The 24,791-nt window shown below is 37.7% G+C and overlaps 1 protein-coding gene across 3 annotated transcripts in view; it reads right to left on the reverse strand.

The window, feature by feature from the left end:
* Window positions 1-1,748: 1,748 nt before the first annotated feature.
* SLC38A9 (solute carrier family 38 member 9) overlaps window positions 1,749-24,791 on the reverse strand; it is a gene marked incomplete at both ends in the record, with an annotated part of 57,996 nt that continues 34,953 nt past the window's right edge. For all 3 annotated transcript variants that reach the window (XM_080710077.1, XM_080710076.1, XM_080710078.1), the window contains 5 exons: window positions 1,749-1,914; window positions 3,475-3,564; window positions 9,736-9,884; window positions 12,536-12,649; window positions 16,305-16,411. In XM_080710077.1, coding sequence (XP_080566203.1) covers window positions 1,749-1,914; window positions 3,475-3,564; window positions 9,736-9,884; window positions 12,536-12,649; window positions 16,305-16,411 — 626 coding nt within the window. The remainder of the gene's footprint in view (window positions 1,915-3,474; window positions 3,565-9,735; window positions 9,885-12,535; window positions 12,650-16,304; window positions 16,412-24,791) is intronic.

Raw genomic sequence — 24,791 nt, forward strand, 5'->3', positions numbered from 1 at the left:
AAGTAAGGAAAAATAGGAATTAAACCTAGAAGATCTCTCCTAGTATCTAGCTTTGAATCGTTTGTCTCTTAACAAGAAGAGTCTGAAGTCATGAAGGTTCCGAGGCTGGCAAACACAGGCTTCCCCATTCACCACACTCCTAGGGAGCGTTAACACTGGTGTGTAGGGGCTGAGTGTGTGTGTGTGTGGGGGGGGGGGGGGTGGCCGAGACATCTAGTGCAGAATTTTCCAATTAACCTAATTTCTACCAGCAGTTTCTGCTAACAGAAACTATTGAAACTATCTCTATAATAAATGTAAAATAAGTTCGAAAGACTTATTGCATATTAAGGTTTGTAGAGATGAAATGACATAATGTCTGAGGTCCACTATAAAGTATTTTAGTGGAAAAGAAAAAAAGACAGGTGAAGCAAATGCAGTGAGGCCTCATAATTACTGAACTTAGGGGATAGGTGTTTGCCACATTATTCTCCACTTTCGTGTGTACTTGACAATTTTCATAGAGACGTTTTAAAAAAAGGGGCTTTAGGAATTATAGCTCATCAGTCTGTGAACAAGACAGAAAGCTTTGCTGAAAGAAATTAAAGTTGGTCTTAAATTTAGGCTCTTTATTAGATTTATAGAAACCATTTCAGTCACACTGTCCTGGGTCATGGAATCTGTTCCTTCTGGAGGTCATACCTCAAACAGAATGAATCCTTCCCTGTGGTAGAGGATTCAGCATTCATTGGGTCTCTCCATTCTTTCTCCTCTACAGGTCCTCATCTGCCCCTCCTCCGCCCATGGACTACCCACTGGGCCTCTCACGACAACCTATGCAGTACTCAGGCCTCCAAAAAACAAAGGATCCTCTGCGCCTATTGGAACAATCATTCTTGTTCCTATGCAAAATCTGGGTTGGGGCGATGATAATTTCAACCTAAATCACTAGAACTGGAATAGAAATAAAAGCGGCGTCAGAGGGCAACAGCTCTCTTGTTTATTTTGCATGCATTTTCAGATCATGAGGCCCATACTGACACTGCTTTGAATTTTTCTTCAAAAAGATATTAAAGACTGAGCTAAGAATTCATTCTATTAACACTGATGTCACGAAAACTTCTTTTTAAAAATGAGGTAGTTGGTTTACTGTACCAAGCAGTAGAAGTTTAGGCAACTGTAAAAATGGTCTAGCAAATAAGAAAATAAAAGCGAGTATATGGAAATATAAAACAGAAACAAGATCTAGTTATATGCTAGGAAATGCTTTGACACCCTGAGAATCCTTATGGTAGCTAAAATGAATCTACCTGCCTTATATTTCTACAAGCAAAACCCAGTATGATTTTCTTTTTAGTGGTCCTAAGGATTGAACCCATGGGCATTCTACCTCTGAACTGTATTCCCCAGCCCTATTTATTTTTTTATTTTGAAACAGCAACTCACTGAGTTGTGGAGGCTGGCTGTGAATCTGCAAAGGGGATTACAGGTATGCGGCACCATGCCTGGCCCAGCGTGATTTTTCCTACTAAGGCAAATGAGAATAAAGAGATAAGTGAGTATGAGAGAGGTAAAGAGATCAAGGTCATTCTTATTGCCCACTTTCCCACTTTAATAAAAACATACTCATTAATGGACCATTATTTCCCTGTTTTCAAATTATCTTAGAAAAACATTTCAAATTACAGAACAACAGCATTTACAAGTAAGTTTATGTCGAGCCGCTGTCAATGCCGAGATTACCATAAAAGATCCCGAGAAAACAGTTTTCACATAAAAAACTGAACAATCAGGTTAGCTACGCCCAAAACGATGATGAAAACATGAATAATTAGTTTAGGCCACGTCAGACGTTCTTCTTGGTGGAGAGAAATTATATAGACGAGAGATGGATATACGAACACAAAGGCCAGGCCACATGCTGCTCCTGAATATCTGCAAAATAAAAGCTTTGAAGGTTAATATTCATCTTGCATTTTGCATTTTCTGGTCTATAATTAAGTAAATACAGTAAAACCCAAATCATCCTCAGTTTCATATTGCAATAAGATTATTTTTGATTCATTTACTGCTGACACTGGGTTTAAAACTGATTTTACTTGATAATATAAAATATTATTTCCTGTTCATCTTTGTAGCATCTGCTTGACACACAGTTACGTTCACCCCTGAAATCCCCATACGTCCTCTGTGTTTCAGTGATTGTGGCTACTTCCTCAGACATATCTGGAGACAGGCTTTCTATCTTTGATCTTTATAAACTAATTACATATTCTGAGTTTGTGAGGGACTGTTAGCATCTGTTTAAGAACAAAAACAGATGAGTGCCTCTGTGGCATTCAGCATAATTACCCAAGATAATAACAAAAATACCAACACATGAAATGTCACAGAGAAACAGGCACTCTCTCTCTCCCTTTCCCAGTGTTCCTGAGAAACGGCTTAATAGGAACAGGCAGGTCCATTATATCCAGTAAGCATTAGGTTAATAATCTCCTTTCTTATTTCTTAGGTAAGGATTTTCAAAAAAGTGACTCAGCCCTGCTGTCTATATTAAGGAAAAGAAAGCCGATTGTTCTGAACCCCAGTTTCTTATGAGAATATGAGTTCACAACTTTATTCCTACCCTACCTGTCAAAACTTTTTTTGTGGTGCTAGGGATTAAGTCCTGACTTAATAAAATCAGTCCCAGACTGATTTTATTTTTTATTTTGAGACAGGGTCTCACTAAGTTGCTAAGAGCCTTGCTAAGTTGCTGAGGCTGGTTTCGAGATTACAGACATGTGCCACCATGCCCAGCCCTGTCACAACTTTTCTTTCTTTTTTTTTTTTTTGGTGGTACTGGGGTTCCTGGAAACCCTTCTATCTCTGGGCTACACTCCCAGACCTATTTACTTTTTTTTATTTGGAAACAGGGTCTCTCAAGCCAGCGCAGCTGGCTTCAAACCTGCGCTATCCTCCTGTCTCTGCCTCCCAAGTGCAGGGATTACAAGCATGCACCACCATGCCCAGCATGTCACAACTTTTTAAGGGAAAGAATATTAAGGAAAGAGAAAGAAATAATATTAAGATCTAAACTGAGATCTAAACTCTTACTTTTTTACTCTAATTGACAATGAATATGTTTTTGAATAGAAATAGATTATGAAAGTTAATATGGAGCTTTGACTTAAAAGGACCTTCTGGAGGTATTCCCAAGAAGTCATATATTAAAAATAATCTTTTATTTTGGATAAAGAGAAAGGAAGTACAGTAGAACATGATAAGGGAAAGAAAAAGAAAGAGAAAGGTGCTGAGACTAAGGGATAAAGGCATTTTTAGATAGTTCTCCACCAGGACAAAATAAAACTGGAAGTTACTGATCACATCACCTGCTATCAGGGACTACATCTGAACGCTATGAATTAAAAAAATTCATACAACTAAAACAACAACAGGGTAAGCCTAAAAACAAAGGTCAATGTACAAAAAGACATAATTCCTTACGGGCAGTACCTTATGATTCCTCCTATGTTTGGGTAGAAACAGGCCATGATAACACCAGCTCCCACAATAATCAGGTTAAGAACCAGCACGTGGAAAATGCTACAAGGAAAGAAAAAAATATATAGAAATAGGCAAACTACAACCAGTGAGAATAAAATTCACTCTTACCATCTTTAAAATGACTGTCTTAAGCTTGCCAATAAACTCACAGCAAAAACAGAAGGCAACAATAGTATTCAATTCTGTTCACAAGACAGTGAAACTGGCCTTTCATACAATTATATAAATAGGCCAAATAAAATAGGCACAAATTGGTAGCATGTATCTGAGTGCATTCTTTCACATATAAATCCTATCTGGAAAATCTTGAGAAAACAATAAAAAACATGAAAAAAGCTATTAATATAAAGATATTTATGGAAAATAGCAGAATTCTAGATATAACAAGCAACGCAACAATTTATTTGTCCAAACACAAAGTTATTAAATAACATAATTATTACCTAGATAGTAAATAAAATCACTAAGCAATTCGGGAAAAATTGCTGGATAAAAGAGAAAAGTTGAACTTGATCTGGTGGTACCTGTACCTGTAATCCCAGTACCTGGGAGGCTGAGACAAGAGGATTGCAGGTTTGAGGACTGTCTCAGCAAACAGTGAGAGACTCTCATCAATCTAGCAATACCCTGTTTCCAAATACAAAGTAAATATGACTGGGGGTACAGGTAGGAGGTAGGATGCCCCTGCGTTCAATCTTCAATGCCACACAAAGAGAAAAAAGTTGAATTTTCAATACATAATACAATCCAAAAACATTTGAAAAACTATCAGAAGAAAATACACCAAATACAGTAGTGATTACATTAGGATTTGAGATTTCATGTATTATTTCCTCTTTTCTACCATTTAGCTTGATGTATAATGTTTACTTACATTTATAATAGAAAATAAGTTTATATTAAGGGAAGGGCAATACAGACAGGTTTTTACCCACTTAAAGTTATTCTACCATAAACAGAATATTTACTAAACATTTTAACTATTAATGATTCAAGTTTTAGAAATTAATTCTGAACAGTATTTATAAATACTGATGCTCAAGAAATAATCACTCTCCACGAACCTCACATGCTTAATGTACACATCAGAGCAAGCTTCTCGCCCAAATTATCAGAGGTTAATTAATCCCAGGTAAATATTACAGAAAGAATTAAAAAAAATTACTTATACAAATAAGTGGTTAGTCATATATACTGATACATCACAAAGATAATAGGCTTAAGGATCGTACTATCTATCCAGGGACTCCAACCTTAAAACTGCTTTGGAATAATGAGATACCAGCTGGGTCTGTTATTTCTATACTGTAAAAAAAAAATCCAACTTTGTGTATTTTCCAAAGTAGTAGTTCTCAATGTGTGATCATAAAGTCCAAGGGTTTTGTAATACCCTTTCAGGAAGTCCCTGAGTAAAAATTATTTGCATAATAACACAAGGCATTATTTGATTCTCAAAAGCAATGGTGGGTAAAAATGCCTTACATGGCCCCTTAACATGGACACAGCATCTACCTGTAATCTGTATTCTTTATTGCCAAACCCCCTAAGGTTGAGAAAGAAAGAAAAAAGGAAAGAAAGAAAGAAAGAAGAGGGAGGGAAGGAGGGAGGAAGGAAGGACGATAGGTAGATTACTGTACCTATAATCCCAGTACTTGGTAGGCTGAGACAGGAAGATTGCAGGTTTGAGTTCAGTCTCAGCAAATAGTTTTATTAAAAAACAACTTTGAGCCAGGCGTGGTGGTGCATGCTTATAATCCCTGTGCTTGGGAGGCTAAGACAGGAGGATTGCACAGGTTTGAAGCCAGCCTCAGCTACTTAGTGAGGCTCTCAGCAACTTAGACCCTGTTTCCAAATAAAATATAAAATAGGTCTGGGAGTATAGCCCAGAGGTAGAAAGCCTCTGGGTTCTACCCCCAGTACCACACACACCAAAAAAACCCCCAAAATAAATTAAATCCCTAACCCCCAACCTCACAAAATACCTTGAGAGGCCAGGATGTAGTTCAGTGGCAAAGCGCCTGCTTTGCAGGTGCAGCACTCTGGGTTTGATCCCTGGTTCCAAAAAGAAAAAAAAAAAAAAGAAAGAAAAAAAAATCCCTTTAAAAAATAGCCTTGAGTGGTGGTACACTCTTATAATCCCAGTATTCGGGAGGCTGAGACAGGAGGATCATGGTTCGTGGATAGTCTCAGCTACTACTTAGTGAGGCCCTTTGCAACTCAGTGAGACCCTGTTTCAAAATAAAGAATAAAAATTAGGGCTGGAGGTGTAGCTCAGAGGTAGAATGCCCCTAGATTCCATCTCCAGTACTGAAAAAAAAAAAAAAAAAAAAGCCCAGAGCATGAACACATCAGGAATCTTGTATTTACTGAGTTTGTTTTCTAGATTAGCAATGTGAGAGCTGTAGCTTGCTGCTACTTATCAATCTTAGAGACCTGTTACCTCTTGAATTTTGCTACCTTTTAAAACCAACATGTTATAGATAAAATTATTCACTGAAGGACAGACTACATCGGTTTACTTCAAGCAATAAGTGATTAAGAGCACTTATTTAGTTTGGTTACTGTAAATGTAAATTTCTTTCAAATTTTCTTTTGAAGTTTTCTTCTGTTAAAATAATTTATTCGCAATAAAATAGGACCAGGTAAGCCGGGTGTGGTGGTGCACACTTGTAATCCCAGCTTTTGGGAGGCTGAGACCTGAGGATCATGGCTTGCAGACAGCCTCAGCTACTTAGTAAGGCCCTCCACAACTTAGTGAGACCCTGTTTCAAAATAAAGAATAAAGCTGGGCATGGTGGCGCATGCTTGTGATCCCAGCATTTGGGAGGCTAAGACAGGAGGATCACGGTTCGAAGACAGCCTCAGCTACTTAGTGAGGCTCTTTGCAGCTCAGTAAGACCTTGTTTCAAAATAAAGAATAAAAAATAGGGCTGAGGCCGGGCGTGGTGGCTCACACTTGTAATCCCCGTGCTTGGGAGGCAGAGACAGGAGGATCGTGCAGGTTCGAAGCCACCCGTGCTGGCTTAAGAGACCCTGTTTCCAAATAAAATATAAAAAATAGGTCTGGGAGTGTAGCCAGGACATAGAAGGGTTCCATCTCCAGTACCACCAAGAAAAAAAAAAAAAAAAAAAAAGGCTGAGTGTGTAGCTTGGAGATAGAATGTCCCTGGGTTTCATCCTCAGTACCGAAAAAAAGAATAAAAAATGGGGCTGGGGGTGTAGCTCGGAGGTACAATGCCCCTGAGTTCTATCCCCAGTACTGAAAATAAAATAGGACCAGGTATTTTTCACTACGATGAACCTATACTAAAACATATAGGAATAGGAGTTCACTGGAGGTCCACAAGAAGACTTCAGGAGAACTCTAAAATGACATATATGGAGATTTCTCTTGGAAGAGGGTAACTAGCTTTAAACAGAATTTCAAAGGGGCTTATGATTCCCTCATGTCCAATAAGAGTTTAAAAATTATGTTGTCAATGCAATTCCCATTAAAATACCAACTACATTCTTCACAGACCTAGAAAAAGCAATCATAAACTTTATATGGAGAAAGAAAAGACCCAGAATAGCCAAAGCAATTCTCAGCAACAAGAATCACTCAGGAGGCAATCCCAGACTTCAAACTATACTATAGATCAATAGTAGTAAAAACAGCATGGTACTGGCACAATAACAGGTACACTGACCAGTGGAACAGAATAGAAGATACAGAAACAAATCCATACACCTACAGTCAATTAATCTTTGACAAAGGGGCCAAACTGGAGAAAAGACAGCCTTTTCAACAAATGGTGCTGGGAGAACTGGCTATCCATTTGTAGAAAGATGGAACTAAACCTCTACATCTCACCATGCACAGGAATCAACTCGAGATGGATCAAAGACTTAGAAATTAAACCAGAGACTGTGAAGTTATTAGAGGAGAACATAGGCTCATCACTACAACATATAGGCACAGGGCAATAACTTTCTCAATAAAACCTCCAAAGCTCAGGAAATTAAAGCAAGAATCAACAAGTGGGATAACATCAAACTAAAAAGCTTCTTCTCGTCAAAGGAAACCATCAAGAACCTAAAGAGGAAGCCTACAGAATGGGAGATCTTTACTAGTCACCACTTCGATAGGGGGCTAATATCCAGAATATACAAAGAACTCAAAAGACTCTGCACTAGCAAAACAAACAACCCAATCAAGAAATGGGCAAGTGAAATGAATAGACACTTTACAAAAGAGATACAAATGGCCAATAGATTCATGAAAAGATGTTCTTCATCATTAGCCATCAGGGAGATGCACATCAAAACTACACTGAGATTCCATCTCACCCCAGTCAGATTGGCAAGCATAAAGAAATCAAACAATAATAAATGCTGGCGAGGATGTGAGGAAAGAGGAACTCTTTTACATTGTTGGTGGGAGTACAAACTAGTTCAGCCACTATGGAGATCTGTGTGAAGATTCCTTAGAAAACTGGGAATAGATCCACCATATGATCCAGCTTTACCACTCCTGGGTATTTTTCCAAAGGGGTTGAAAACAGAGAACCACAGCAATATATGCATACTTATGTTCATAGCAGCACAATTTTTAATAGCCAAAAGTTGGAAACAACCTAGGCCCCCATCAACAGATGAATGGTTTACAAAGTTATGGGAAATACACACAATGGAATTCTATTCAGCTATAAAGAAGAACAAAATCACGTCATTTGTAAGAATGGAAAGGGCTGGAAAGCATTATGTTAAGTGAGATCAGCCAAACACAGAAAGAGAAGGGACATATGTTTCCTCTAATATGCCCAAACGAGTGAGCACTGGGGATACCAGAGGGACTCCAGATAATGGAAGGGAAATCTCAGCAAAGTTTGAATGGAAAACTAAGAGAGGAAGGAGGCTGAACTTGATTGATGAGCGGCTATTTCCAAATAGGTGTAAAAGTACGAATATAGCAAGGTTAGCCTGGGTATTAAGTATCGGGAGGGGGGAAGGGAAACGAGGGGGGGGGAAGAGGGCACCAAATACAGATTAAATGTATAACATTTACTTTCAATTAAAAAAATATTAAAAATAATTACTAAGGCCGGGGGGGGGGGGCCCACATGCTTGTAATCCCCGCGCTTGGGAGGCGAGACAGGAGGACTGCGCAGTTGGGAGCCAGCCTCTCTGGTTTAAGAGACCCTGTTTCCAAATTAAAAAAAAAGTATAAAATAGGTCTGGGAGTGTAGCTCGGAGGTAGAAGGGATTCCAGGAACCCCAGTACCACCAAAATAATAATTAATAATAATAATAATAATAATAAACCTGTAGGATTTAAAAAAAAATTACTGTTGTAGCCAGGCGTGGTGGCGCACCCTTTTAATCCCTGCGCTTGGGAGGCAGAGAGAGGAGGATCGCGTAGGTTCTAAGCCAGCCTCGATGGCTTAAGAGACCCTGTTTCCAAATAAAAATATAAAATAGGTCTCAGAGTGTAGCCCAGAGGTAGAAGGGTTTCCAGGAACTCCAGTACCACCCCCCCCCCAAAAAAAAATTACTGTTGTAATTTAGACTTATTATATGTCAAGTAAGAATTTAAACTTGTTATATATCTCACTTTCACTTTTTATGTTATTACTGGAGATTGAACCCGGGGACACTATCTCTGAGCTATATCACCAGCCCTATTTTATTCTTTATTTTGAAACAGGATCTCACTACTTTGCAGAGAGCCTCACTAAGTAACTGAGGCTGGCCGTGAACCTGTGATCCTCCTGTCTCAGCCTCTCAAGTACTGGGATTATGAGTATACACTACCATGTCCGGCTTCTTCAGCTTTACTTCTAAACAACAGATGATTTATTTCAAAATGCACATATGTTAATAAATACAAAAGTATTAGTGATCAATAGTTAAAATAAGAATATTGCTTTTCATCAGCACACATACCAACAAACATGGCAATGTGTGGATTAATAGCAACTAAATCATAAGATAAATATAAGTGGCATCAGAGCTAATTAACTATAGTGGAAGGAGTCATCTTTATCTGGACAAAGGAGTGGCTTCTATATTTAAAACTCTTCTGGGAAAGGAACGTCAATGATCTATCCTTAGTAATGACTTTCATTTGGCAAATTTTTATAGCAAAAGATCAGTCACACTTTAAACCGATCTGTTTGCACAGTCATTTGTTGCTTGACACATCTTGCTGGTCAAGAGAAGAGAGCTTACCTAGGATAAATATCACCGAAGATATGGCCCAATAGCTGGACGCGAGCCAAGTAGCCTAAGAGCGGGTACACGGTCATCATCTGGAACAGCAGGAATATCCTTGCAATGAAGGACAGGGTGTCACTGCTAGGAAAGTTGTCTAAAAAATTCTAATCCAAGAAAGATAATGAGTAATGTTACAAGTCATTATCAGCACATACAAATTATGTACATATAAGTCAAATTCAGTACTTACAAATTCATAAAATGGATTGTCTTCTGCTTATTTTGAACATAGGTGGTACTCAAATTGTGGTTTGTGACCTGGTACCTACCAAAAATGGCTTGTTAACTATTTTTTCAATGAGATAAGAATAGACTTGAAAGTAAGTGCTTAGCAACTTTTATGGAAGTTTGATATTGCCATATTTTCATTGTTTTACTATAAAAGTACCAACCTGGAACTGATCTGACATTAAAACAAGAAAAATTCTTGTTCTTTACCACAGATAGACTGAGAGGCAATACTCTTTATCAGGTACAAGTATTAACCCCAAGTCTATTTTATTAAGTGGAAAATTAACTTAAGTTCTAATTTATCTTTACTAGCTCTCTTGCTTTTCTTCCTCTGAATGCTGTAGCAGCTTCGAAGTAAAGATTCCAGAATGAAGTGAGAGTATATCAGTTAATATCTTCACTGTTTATAGTCTGTCACTAACTAGTAAAGGATTTATTTCTAAAATCCCTTATAACCCTTTTCATCTTAGTTTGCTGTATATTTTTTTTATCATTCAGAATTTGTTTTTTCCTTTCAAATACAAATAACACAAACATCCCTATTCCCAAGAGAGTGGGTTTTGTACGGGATTGTTCATATTAGGGAAAACTTCAGCAAACAGCTGGCTGCCGAAGAATTTCTGGGATCAAGAAAGCTGAGCATGGTAGGTAGCGCATGCTTGTAATCTCAGTACTTGGGAGGCTGAGATGGAGGATTGCAGGTTCCTGGTCAGCCTCAGCTACTTAGTGAGGCCTTCCATAACTCAGTGAGACTCTATTTCAAAATAAAGAATAATAATAAAAAAAGAAAACCGAGAGAATAAGAACATTTCAAACTATCATAAGAGTAGTAACTTCTTTTACTTACAGAGAGCACACTATTAACACTACTTTGCTGAAATAAACTTTATAATCCAGCTGTAGAAAATCACTGTATAACTCACTATACTGGAATAGAGGAATTTCTTCTGGCTAGAAAGTAAGTCACCCGTGAAATGCTGTTTTTCAAGAGGGGGTCTTCAGTTACATTTGAGAGTATACTATTCCTAAGTTCTTTTTTTTTTTTTTCTTTTTTTCCTCAGTACTGGGGATGGACTCAGGGGCATTCTACCTTTGAATATCCCTAGCCCTATTTTTTATTCTTTATTTTGAAACAGGGTCTCACTGAGTTGCAAAGGGCCTCACCAAGTAGCTGGGGCCGTCCTCAAACCGTGATCATCCTGTCTCAACTTTCCAAATGTTGGGATTACAAGTGTGTACCACTATTCCTAAATTCCTGATGGATTAAGTGAAAGAAAACATTACTTATAGCCAGCTTTTATTAAAAATTTTTGTTTCAGTAGAGGGGATTGAACCCCAGAACACTCTTATCACTGAGCCCAGCCCTTTATTTTTATTTTGAGACAGGGCCTCAATATATCTCTGAGGCTCGCCCTGAACTTACAATTCTTTTGCTTTAGTTTCCCAAGTAGCTGGGATTACAGCTAGGAGCCATCAAACCTGACACAACGCTTTAGTAAAGAAGCCTTTCTTCCTTTGTTTCTTTCTTTCTTTGTTTCTTCCTTTCTTCTTCCTCCTCTTCATCCTTATCCTCCTTTTTTTTTTGTGTGTGGTGCTGGGAATGAATGAAACCCAGGGGCATTTTACTTCTTAGCTATACCCCTAGTCCTATTTTTTTTTTATTTTATTTGGGAATAGATTTTCCCTAATTTGCTAAGGCTGGCTTTGAATATGTGATCCTTCTGTCTTAGCCTCCCAAGTATTGTGATTATAGGCATGTGCCACCACACCTGCTCTTTGTCTCTTTTTAAAAATAGCCATACAGAAGCTGGGCATAGTGGCACATGCCTGCAATCCCAGTACTTGAGAGGCTGAGAGAGGAGGATCACAGGTTTGAGGACAACCTCAGCAAGTAGTGAGGCTCTCATCAACCTAGTGAGACCCTGTTTCAGATGAGATTGGGTGAGTTCTGGATGGTATGGCCATAGGAGACCCTATTTCAAAATAAAAATAAAAAATATGGCTAGGGGTGTAGCTCAGAGGTAGAATGCCTTGGGTTCAATCCCCAGTACCTTAAAAAAAAAAAAAGCCATATAGTCTCTGTTTTGGTGCCTGCTACTCAGTATCTAAGTAAGAGTCAGGTCTATCATTAGAGACTGAACTAAGAACGGTTTCCAGATCTGGACTTTGGAAAATAAGGTAGTTCAATGGATTCTTTCTAGAGATTTTTTTTTTAATAAAATCATGAGAATCACTTGTAACAGTTCTCCACACAAATATATATATATAAAGATAGAAGTCATTTATTTGAGCACCACAAGGTGCTGGTATGTAGCATGTTATTTCAGAGTTCATTTAAAAATAAAACAGAGTATATATTACACGATTTAATGGAAAAGAAAACTAAAGTTCAGAAAGGGTGGGGAAGGTGCTTACATTCCCACCGGTCAGGAAGATGGTAGAGAGTATTTTCTCAGATATTATATCTTGTTCCTGTGTCATCCTGCCTCCTATTTATGTATACAGACAGTATACAGTGCCTTACCTGCTCGATACAATCTTTGGATAATGGTGGTGAAGGAAATGAAGCAAACACTAGGACTCCAATATAAAGATAAGTTAATGTCACCAGCATATATGCAATGCACAGGTCCCTCACCTGTAAATACAGAATAAAATTCCCACAGTAAGTCAGTTGCAGCAAAAGTATTTAAACACAGTAAATAAGAAGACTGACAAACACAAAATATCTTTATCTTTTTTACTTTGTGTATGCTTATATTTACTTTTTTAGGTATTCCATTTGTTCACAGAAATTAGTTAAAACAAAATCTAGGCCGGGTGTGGTGGCTTATGCTTGTAATCCCAGCATTTGGGAGGTTGAGACAGGAGGATCGTGGTTTGCCATCAGCCTCAGCTACTTGGTGAGGCTCTTTGCAACTCAGTGAGACCCTGTTTCAAAATAAAGAATTAAAAAAATAGGGCTGGGGGTATAGCTCAGAGGTAGAATGCCCCTGGGTTCCATTCTCAGTACCGAAAAAATAATCTACATACTTTATAACCTTTTCCTTGCTAGTCTGGAGTATGCAGACTAAGTAACCTACTAGCAGACTTAGAAAATGAACATAAAGTGGCTTAACATGACTGAAATTCCAAAAGGCAATTTACTTACCAAGTTATGAAATACTTAATTACAACAATAAAGCTAAGGGACAGCAAGAAATTACGTATAAGCCACCTTTAGTCCAATCTGCAAAATTTTAAAAGTTCTTTCCTTAGTAAATTAACTTACATACATCAAAGCATGCCTACATCACAAGAGTGGAACATATTAAAATATAATCAATAAAGAAGGAAAGCTAGTTAAAAAGCAGAAAACAAATAAGTATTAAAGACAAGCTTAATAAACCTAAATAGTAAACAAAAGGAAATCAAAAGGCAGCTGTTCAAACAGCTGCACTATGTTATTACTGGAATCAGCAAACAAACACAGCACATTAAATAAAGTGGCCTGCTTTCTTCCATGGCTGTTCTCACCAGCCCATGCTCCCCTCCCCATGGAAAGTAAAAAGCTCCAAGATATTTAATACAGCCAGCTGTCAGATCCAAACAGAACAAATTCCACAGCTAAAAACTGTCTCCATCACCACTGAAGTTACAGCCAAACAATTCAGCACAACTAAACTGTGGCTGTAAGCCTGTTTATTTTTCATTTTAAGCACAAATTACCTTGAAGACTAAGAAAATAAATTAGAAAAAGTTCGCACAATTTTTTTTAGTTTGATAACACAATAAGAATGTTTAGACATTTGAAATTTGGGAACATTTCTGATTTTCGGGATAACTTTTCTACTCAAATAGGCTAAAGCAACAGCAATGCTTATTGTCATATCAAAGGGTAGTAGTCTCCAGTTATAATATCTGAAAATTATTCCATCTTCAACCTACTCAATGCCGTCCAAGAAGAGGTAGGTGCTCACTTCGGCAGCACGTGTACTAAGACTAGAACAGGAGAGATTAGCATGGCCCCTGTGCAAGGGTGACATGCAAACTTGTGAAGGGGTCTAGATTTTTCATCTGTGGCTCACAGTGCCAAACTTGAATAGGCAAAGGCTAAGGAACTTGCTACTAAATGGAGATAAATGTCCACTGTCGAGTTTCTATACATAAAAATGACAAAAATATTTCTAAAAGAAAAAAAGAACAGAGGAAGACTTGCTAAAGAAATACTGGAAGGCAAACAGTTGTGTCAGAGTGAGCTGTATGCAGACAGCCATCATTCTATGGGTATTCTTTATTATATACCACCTGATCCCATTACTTTGTCTGGCTTCCTGCAATAAAATATATCTGAAAGCACAGTGTGAGGGAAAGCTGATGAAGATCAAAGCTAATATGCAAAGGTTTCCCAATAGGATAGTTTTCCCCTTCTGCCTCTCTATTCTTGTGGTATTACATACAGATCTCAGATATATCAACTATTATAGTATATTGTAATTGTCATTAATTTTTATTATGAAAGTGACCAATGCTCATGATATAAAGGCTCTTAAAGAGAAAATGTCCCAACACTCAAAAAACTGTCAACCTTAATAGTTCTTGTATTATACTGATACAAAAATCAGGGAGTCCTTACTTCCTCTGTATTTCAATGATAACTGCACAGTCTTCTATTAGAGCGTCATCATGATTGTTGTTTATATGATTTAGAAGCTGTCAAACTGAGCCATAGATCTGCAGATAATGCAGTAAATTACTGGTTAACTTCTGCTTGCCTTGGGTTTAATATGTGCTTCTTTTCTCAGTATCTTTTTCTTTTTAGGTGCTGGGGATTGAACTCAGATTCTCACACATTCGAAGCAAATGCTCTAACACTGAGCTGTATCTCCAACATCTGATTTTCAAATATCCTAAGGTAAAAGGTTAGGTTGTTTATTTGAAATCTTTCTTCATTTTAATATTATTATTTTTGTGGTACTAGGGATTGAGCCCAGGAAAATTCTACCTCCAAGTTATATCCCTATTTTATTTTTTAATTTTGTAACAGGGTCTCACTAAGTTGCAGATGGCCTAAGTAACTGAGGCTGGCTGCAAACCTGAGATCCTCCTATCTCAGCCTCCCAAGTACTGGGATTACAGGTCTGAGTTAAACACCCAGCTAGAGAGGAGACTTATAAATACCACTTAGATAAAGTAGGCTATTGGTGCTTTCTATATTCTTACTTATTTTTATTTTTTTCTACCAATTACTACAGGAGATAAATCTCTAATTATAACTATTGATTTCTCTATTTCACCTTTCAGTTTGTCAACTATTTATTTTGAAGCCCTGTCACTGGTGAGTAAACATTTAAGATTATGTTTTCTTGATATATTGATCCCTAACATATGTTCTGAAGTCTATTTTATCTGATATTTATAGATCTTCTCTACTTTTATGTTTAGTGTTTTTATTGGTATATCCTTATATTTAAATTAAGTTTCTTATAGACAGCATATAGTTAGATTTTATTATTTTACAAATTTGACAATCTCTTTTAATTGGTGGTATTAGGACCACTTATATTTAGTATAATTATCAATATAATTGGGTTTATTTATTTTTGTGGTACTGGGGATTGAACCCAGGAACATTCTGCCTTTAAGTTATACCCTAAGCCCTATTTTATTTTTTGAAACAGGGTCTCATTAGGTTGTGGACGGTCTTGTTAAGTTGCTATGCTGCCAAGAACCTGCAATCCTTCTGTCTCTGCTTCCCAGGTACTAAGATTACAGGCATGTACCACCATGTCTGGCTCAGATTAGATTTAAATACACTATCTTGCTATTTGTTTTCTTTGTTCTCTTTTTCTTATATTTTGTTTCCCTTTTGGATCAGTTTTTTTTTTTTTTGGTAATGTTATCCCCACTATTGGCTCATTAGCTGTAACTTCTTTTTTGTGTGTGTGTTGGTTGATCTATGGCAGGGGGTGGCAAACTATGTTTATGGGCCAAATCTGTCTGCTTTTTATAAAATAAAGTTTTATTGAAACAGTCATCACCCATTCCTTTATCTAGTCATGGCTGCTTTCACGCCACAACTGCAGAGTTGGGTAGTTATGACAAAACCATATAGTCTGTGAAACCTACAATATTTGCCATCTGAACTTTTACAGAAAAAGTTTGTTGACCACTACTGTATGGTTTAAAAATGGTTCTAAAAATTAAGACCCTGAAACAAACTGCATAATTGTACCCCAAATATAAAGTGTGTCAAACAATGACTTACAGAGTGTATCGTCAGGGAACACAAAGTGCCTTAGGTTATTACTCACATTGTTTTCTTGCTTTTTGTTGTTTTTTAAGAGTGTGATGATACAATTATGAATAAAGAAAGCAAGAGTAAGCACTCCAGTCAGCTGTGGAAACTGAAGTCTTATCTCTAGGAGAAAAAGAGACAAAAGCAAGTCAGAACTGACAAGTAGAAAATGAATATTAGCAGACAATATAAATCAGCTGTCTCTCATTATGCCCAGGAAATAAGAACATTAAAACATCTTTACAAAGTTCCTTAAGGTCAGCATTATACTTGGGCAAAGAACTTACAAGCAATAAGAAAATAAATCAAGAAATGTTTATTGTGTATATGTACTTTATTTATTTCCATCTGAGGTTATATAATTAGTATGTGGCAGAGCAGGATTCAAATTCAGGGTCTCTCTGACTCTAAATTTCTTTCTGTTCTACTACCTGAGTTTGCTAGAAAAATTACCTCTACAATCATAGAGGGAATAATTTGGCATTCGATATTACTCTATGACAAATCTAAAACCCATTGCTTAAAAATACTAGAAGTAAGCAGGGTGTGGTAGCGCACACTTGTAATCCCAGCATTCGGGAGGCTGAGACCTGAGGATCGTGGTTCACAGACAGCCTCAGCTACTTAGTGAGGCCCTGTTTCAAAATAAAAAATAAAAAATAGGGTGGGGGAGGGTGTAGCTCGATAACAGTTGTACCGTGCTATACAGTATTTAAAAATCATGTTGTTGAGGAAGATTTTATGCTATGACAAATGTTCATGAATCAAATAGCCTGAACAGCATGATTTTACTTTTATTTTTACAAAAAGACATGTGTGCCCAGGCATGGTGGCACACACTTATAATCCCTGTGCTTGCGAGGCAGAGACAGGAGGGTCATGTAGGTTCGAAGCCGGCCATGCTGGCTTAAGAGATCCTGTTTCCAAATTTTAAAAAAGTATAAAATAGGTCTGGGAGTGTAGCCCGGAAGTAGAAGGGTTTCCAGCAACCCTAGTACCACACACACACAAAAGTTTGTGTATAGATGTGAAGGAAAAAAAAAAAAAAAAAGGATCTCTAGAAAACACAAATAGTAGTTATCCCGGGTTAACAAGATTTATTTTAAAATTCTCTACATAAATATGTTATTTTAAAATAACATTTAAAAACTTCTACCAATCTGTTTAGAGACTTGCTAATAGACATGTGAGAAATTAATTTTATGTAGAATAAGACTGTGATTCACTTGAAAATACTGCTGGGTCTAGGGAAAACAGGTGGCAAAGTGAAGAGCAGCTCATTTCAGGGACACTTTAGTGTAAATAGTAAAAGTAGAAATGAAGAAAAGTTTTTTGACTTTGCTATATCATTTTAGGAAAGAAAGAAAGAAAGAAAGAAAGAGAATCAAGCATTATTAGCTGTAAAGGAAAACAGTAGGTAAGACCCCACAAAGTTATATACTCTATTTTTATCAAGTTTGTTGTTTGCATATTAACTTTCATCTAAATTTTTTATCATGAGAGGAATTTAAAGTGTATTTCTCTTGGGCAAATCTTCTCCTTTTTCTCTTTATAATCTTTTTTTTAACATCTCAGCAATAAAATAAAATTGGGAACAATTCCCACTTTTTCCCCCTTAATCTGTTGATGAATTGGGATCACTTCAGATCAACAAGCCACAAAACACTTATGTATCAGAGGAGCCATTTTAAAAAATACAAAATTATTATTTGCAGATGAACTTATTACTTGATATTTCTGACAGAGAAACAACTGAAAAACTCTTTAGTAAAAATCCAAAGTAAGGTAGCTAAATAGAAAAAAATGCTAAAAACCCAACAACTAACTTACTAACCTTCTCCCCCCACCCTTCTCTTTCTTCCTTCTTTTTGTGGTTACTAGGGATTAAACTTAGGACATTCTACTTCTGAGATACACTTTTAGTCTTATTTTTTTATTTTGAAATAGAAAGCCAGGCGTGGTGCCACACACTTGTAATCCCAGCATTTGGGAGGCTGAGACAGGAGGATCGTGGTTTGCTGACAGCCTCAGCTACTTAGTGAGGCCCTCTGCAACTCAGTGAGACCCTGTTTCAAAATAAAGAATAAAAAATTGGGCAGGGGGTGTAGCTCGGAGGACAAATGCCTCTGGGTTCCATCCCCAGACCTGCAAAAAAAAGAAGAAAAAAAAAAAAAAAAGAAATAGAGCCTCAAACCTTAGATCCTCCTATCTTAACCTCCCAAGTACTGGGATCACTGGCATGTATCATCATGCCCAGCAACAACTTTCTTATATACCTGTAATGATTGGTTAGCAGCTATAAGAAGACAAAGGATCTGTTCACAATAACATAAATTTGGTCGATAATAACTTTATTAACATGCCCAATTGATTTAAAGATAATATAAAACTATATTGTGACAGCCATGGTGGTATACTACTCAGATCTCTGGCAGCAGGGAGTTGAGTTACACAACAGCCATCCACTGCAGCCCTTGGTGGGTCTTCTGCCCTGAGCACGCGCAGCCACACGACTACTGGGCAGCTTCAAGCTGAAGACTGAAGCTGTCATGGCAGGGCCCGACAAGTTTCGCCTAACCCTGCGCTCCTCTACAAGTGACCTTTAAACCAGAGCTTCACAATGGGTTGGCTAAGACTTTCTGGATCTATTTCTGCTCAATTCACCTTCTTTCCTAGAGCTCTGAGCCACATTGTGGCCTGATGTAGTCGCATCCTGCCCCCCAATCCCTTCATCTCTCATTACGTGCTGCCCCAATAGTCTTCGTGTGCTTCTTACTTCATGTTGGTGTCTGCTTGCAGGAGAACCAGAACTGACATCGTTGTTATTGGAAGTGGTCTAAGAAAGAAGGCAGTGAGCAGAGCTTCAGGCCCTGAATCACTAATTCACCCAGTTCTCAAGTACCATCTTGCTGTGCTTAGGCTGCACTTATCCCGAGGTTCTGATGGTGTTTCACCATCATAGCTGCATATTCTGCTGATTCAGAACAGTGAATAAACGAGGCCAAACACCTCTTACCTCATCCTTCCTCCTTTTTTGGGGGGGCGGGTGGGGAGGGTCAGTATTTGACTATAGCAGCTTCATATGAATTCTACTTTAAGGCAGAAAATTCTAAGACTATTCTGTCTTTTGAAGACAGAAAACTATCTCCCGAGTCGAGAAGGAGAGTCTCATACTTGGTCTCCAAAGATATTTTTAGTTTATAAAGGGGCTTTTCGTTTTTCCCTTTAAAAAATTATTTCCTACCACTTTCTCAACAAGAATTACTGTACTCTAGCCATTCAAATTCTCTTTAATTTCCTAAACAAGGCATGTTATTTCAGGTCTTAACTACTGCTTAAACATATTTCCTTGACTTGGCATATTCCTATCTCCAATTTCATTTAAATAATGCCTTTGGCCCTTAAAACTTTTAAGAACCCTTCTTGACTCCTTGTATTTTTTTTCCCCCAAATTTTATTTTTGGTGCTGAGGAGTGAGCCCAGGAGTGCTCTACGTCTAAGCTACACACCCAGCCAGCCCTTTTTATTTTGAAAAATGGGTCTCATTTAGTATGCTGAGGGCCTCACTAAGTTGCTGAAGTGGGCCTGGGACCTGTGATCCTCCTTTCTCAGCTTCCCAAGTGTGCACCACCATGCTCAGATTTTGATTCCTGATATATATATATTATATATATATATATATATATGTCTATGTATACACACACACAATTCCTCTCTACTACCGTGTCTCTAGTGTTATCTTTGTTATGACTGTTAATTCAATACATTGGTCTTGGTGCTCAATTGTGTCTCATGTAATACTACCATGTGGCATACATTGGAGGCATTCACTTGTTTTCAGAATTAAAGAACTCTTGCTGGGCACGGTGGCACATGCCTGTAATCTCAGTACTTAGGAGCTGAGACAGGAAGATCTCACATTTGAGGAAATCCTCAACAAGAAGTGAGACTCTCATTAGCCTAGCGAGACCCTGTTCCAAAATAAAGATAAAATAGGACTGGAGGTTTAGCTGCTTGGAAGTAGAATATACCTGAGTGCATTCTCTAGTAAAAAACAAAAAACAACAACAAAAAAAAAACCCCAACAACAAAAAGAACTCTTAGCCATGGTAATGGCCAACGTTCTACTTTAAACTATTGTTAAAGAATGATTTTGCTTTCTGTTAATATTTATTAGTTTTCAGTAAGCTCTTTTTCTACATTTTTGGTACTGGGAATTAAATCTAGGAACCCTTCACCTTTGAGCTTCACCCCCAGAACAAGTTTTCTTAATCTTGTAACAGTGCCTCACTAAGCTGGTGAGGCTGGCCTCAAACCCACTATTCTCTTGTCTCAGTCTCCCAAGTATGTAAGCTCCTTTCAATATGGTTGGCCTCTTCTGTCTGACAGAGCAACCAACCTCTATTACTTCTAAGACATCTTTTGAAGTAACTTGTTAATTGGTCCTTTCCTACCTTTTCTAGTTAAATCAGTTCTATCACTGTTAGATCTCTAACTTGTCAAATTAAGAATGGGTAAATAGCCATCTTTTTGCAATTAAACAACAAAAGCACATTTTGAGTAAATTTCTTGAAACTCAGATTCTTTTAAGCAGTGATATCAAGATAAAATTCATATACATTTCACTCATATAAAGTATACAGTTAGTTTTTCATATATTCACAGAAGTGGACAACCACAGCCACAACACTCCATTCCTTTTCTATTGCCAAATAATATTCCATTGTATGGATATAACACACTTTATTCATTTATCAGTGATGGACATTGTGCTGTTTCCATTTTGGGGGGTACAGTACTGCGGATAGAACCCAAGGGCATTCTACCTACAAGCTACACTGTCAGCCCTATTTTTTATTCTTTATTTTGAAACAGGGTCTGAGTTGCAAAGGGCTTCACTAAGTAGCTGAAGCTCTCTGCGAACCATGATCTCTCTGTCTCAGCCTCCCAAATGCGGGTATTACAAGCATATGCTACCATGCTCGCCTTTGTTTCCATTTTTGAGTACTATTAATGCTACTATGAATATTTCTATATACCTCTTTGTGAGGAAAACATCCTTTTTCAAGAAAATAACATTTATACCATGATTACTACATAATATATTGAATAAAACAAGTAGATTACTTCACAGAATGGTTGTGAACAACCACTCAAGCTTGTGATCATTTAGCCTGGTGCAGTGGCATGCACACCTATAACTCTTAATACTTAGGATGATAAAACAGGAAGATCACAGCTGGGTGTGGTGGTGCACACTTGTAATCCCAGTACTTGGGAGACTGAGGCAGGAGGATTGCAGGTTCGCAGTCAGACTCAGCTACTTAGTGAGGTCCTTGCAAACTTAGTGAGACCCTGTTTCAAAATAGAGAATAAAAAAATAGGGCTGGGGATGTAGCTTGGAGGTAAAATGCCCCTGGGTTCAACCCCCAGTGCTGCAAAACAAAACAAAACAAAAAACCAGGAAGACCACAGGTTTGAGGTTAGCCTCAACAATTCAGAGATACTGGTTCAAAATAAAATAAAACAGGACTGAAGGTGAAGGAAAGCAATAGAGGAGAATAATGAGATCACATTAAGTTTTGCTCTTTAGATTGGGAAATAGTTTTGTAACTGGTAGAAATAGCTTAGTAAAGGAAAAATTTGACGGTGCATGATTAAAAAAAAGAAAGCCAGGCGTGGTGGCGCATGCTTGTAATCCCAGTGCTTGGGAGGCTGAGACACGAGAATCGCACAGGTTCAAAGCCAGCCTCAGCTAATTAGTGAGGCTCTCAGCTACTTAGTGAGACCCTGTTTCCAAATAAAGTATAAAATAGGTCTGGGAGTATAGCCCAGAGATAGAAAAGCCCCTGGGTTCCACCCTCAAAGGTATTTCAAAAAACTTAAAAAATACATATAACACAAAACATATAAATGTATGTATGTGTGTGTGTATATATATACAAACGTGTGTGTGTGTGTGTGTGTGTGTGTGTGTGTGTGTGTGTATGGTAATGGGGATTGAAACGTGAGACATTCTACCTTTGAGTTGCATCCTCAGTCCTTATTTTTTATTTTAAATAGGGTCTCACTAAGTTGTGAAGGGCCTAAGTTGATGAGACTTGTCCTTGAACCTGTGACCCTTTTGTCTAAGCCTCCCAATTACTGAGATTACAAGTGTGCACCATCATGCAGAACAAAAATAATTTTCTTCCTTTAAATTATTTTTTGTAGTATTAGGGATTGAACCCAGGCCCTTGCATATTCTAGGCAAGTATTCTACCATTGAACTGTACCCCTGGTGTTTTATTTATTTTTTACTTTTTAAATTTTTTGATGGTACTGGGGGTGGAACCCAGTGCTTTTCTACCTCTGGGCTATCCTCCCAGACTTATTTTATACTTTATTTGGAAACAGAGTCTCCTAAGTTGCTGAGAGCCTCACTAAGCAGCTGAGTCTGGCTTTGAACCTATGTGATCCTTCTGTCTCAGCCTCCCAAGTGCTGGGATTACAAGTGTGAGCCACCAAGCCTAGTTAAATTTTTTTTTAGTACTGATGCTTGAACCTAGGGGCATTTTAACACAGAGCTACACTCCGCAGCCCTATTTTATTTTTTATTTTATTCATTTATTTATTTTTTTTTTTTTTGGTGGTACTGAGGTTCCTGGAAGCCCTTCTACCTCCGGGCTACACTTCCAGACCTATTTTTTATTTTTGGAAACAGGGTCTCTTAAGCCAGTGTGGCTGGCTTCGAACCTGCGCGATCCTGTCTCCGCCTCCCAAGTGCGGGGATTACAAGCGTGCGCCACCACGCCCGGCTTATTTTTTATTTTTAAGCAGGGTCTTGCTAAGCTGTTCAGGATCTTGCTAAATTGCTGAGGCTGGTCATGAACCTGTGATCCTCATGTCCCAATCGCCTGAGTGCTGGGATTAGAAGCATACACCACCATGCCCAGCTTAAATCCCTCTGATTCTAAACTGGTCTTTACGGAAAAGACATATTTTCATTGTTGAGGAATTCCTTCATCACAATATAGTAATTAATTTCAGGATCATAATTATTAATATAAGCCTTTTAATCCTATGATTCCCCCTTTATGCCATTTAAAAATAAAGTGATGTGATCGCTTCTTGGCCTTTTGGCGTAGATCAAGCGTAAAATCTGTTCTTATCAGTTTAAAAATGAAGCAATGTGAAACAAATGACAATATAAGTATTACTTCAATGTGTTTTCATTTAAATGTTTTTTCTGTTTTCTAAATAACTACTTATCCTGTCCCTTTCCTTCTATTTCTAATGTTCTATCATTAGCAGAAACTTTCATCACTAAGATTCTTTATAAATCTCAATCGACCTAATTTTAGAAAATAATACTCTATAGACTATTTTTGTCAATTAATGGAAGAACTTGCTTAAAATTGCCATTTTCATCAGTGTCCAATTTTAAATACAATCTCATAAAGAAGGGTGCTTTTTAGGTCCCAGTACTTACTTTATGCCAAATTTATACTGACTTTTGCATCTTCGTGGCCACTGAATAAATCAAAGCTACATAGTTGTGTATTCTGAAAACGAGTAGCCACAGTAATATAAACAACAATGTCTTGTGACCACCAACTCTAGACACCTCAAAAACCCAGAAATTTCTACCAAGAACAACAACAAAATAAAACGGAGTGGTAGATAGTGAAGAGACTTGAATTTCTGATTGCCTGAATCAATGGTTGAAGAATGGGAAGGAAGCACTCTTCCTATACCAACGATAGAATTGTGGATTATTTCATCACTAGTTTTAAGATACTTATATAATAGCCACTTCCATTTTCTAATGTTTAGAAAATTATTTAGCACTATTCAGATTGTTTCATGATGATTTTCTTATAACCACGATATCCTATATTTGGATGAAATTCCCAAGTCATAATCATGAGAAAAAAAAGGAATAGAAAACACTTAATAATCACAATTTCAATCTAAAACCCAGTAATTAAAAATAAAAAAGCCAGGCGTGGTGGCGCACGCTTGTAATCCCCGCGCTTGGGAGGCAGAGACAGGAGGATCGCGCAGGTTCGAAGCCAGCCACGTGTGCTGGTTTAGGAGACCCTGTTTCCAAATAAAAATGTAAAAATAGGTCTGGGAGTGTAGCCCGGAGGTAGAAGGGCTTCCAGGAACCTCAGTACCACCAAAAGAAAAAAAAAAAAAAAAAAAAAAAGGAGCCGGGTATAGTGGCATGCATTTGTAATCCCAGTACTTAGGAGGCTGAAACAGTAAAATCTCATGTTTGCAGCCAGCTTCAGCTATTTAGTGGGGCCCTTTGCAATTTAGTGAGACCCTGCTTCAAAATAAGTAATAAAAAATACAACTAGGGGGTGTAGCTTGGAGGTAGAATGCCCCTGGGTTTACTTCTCAGTAACACACACACACACACACACACACACACACACACACACACACACACACCCCATAGGAAACAATGATTTAATGAATAGTAGTATTTACATACATCTTTGTCCATGTTCTAAGT

Source organism: Muscardinus avellanarius (genome assembly GCF_963383645.1).
Source record: "Muscardinus avellanarius genome assembly, chromosome: 1".
Lineage (NCBI taxonomy): Eukaryota > Metazoa > Chordata > Mammalia > Rodentia > Gliridae > Muscardinus > Muscardinus avellanarius.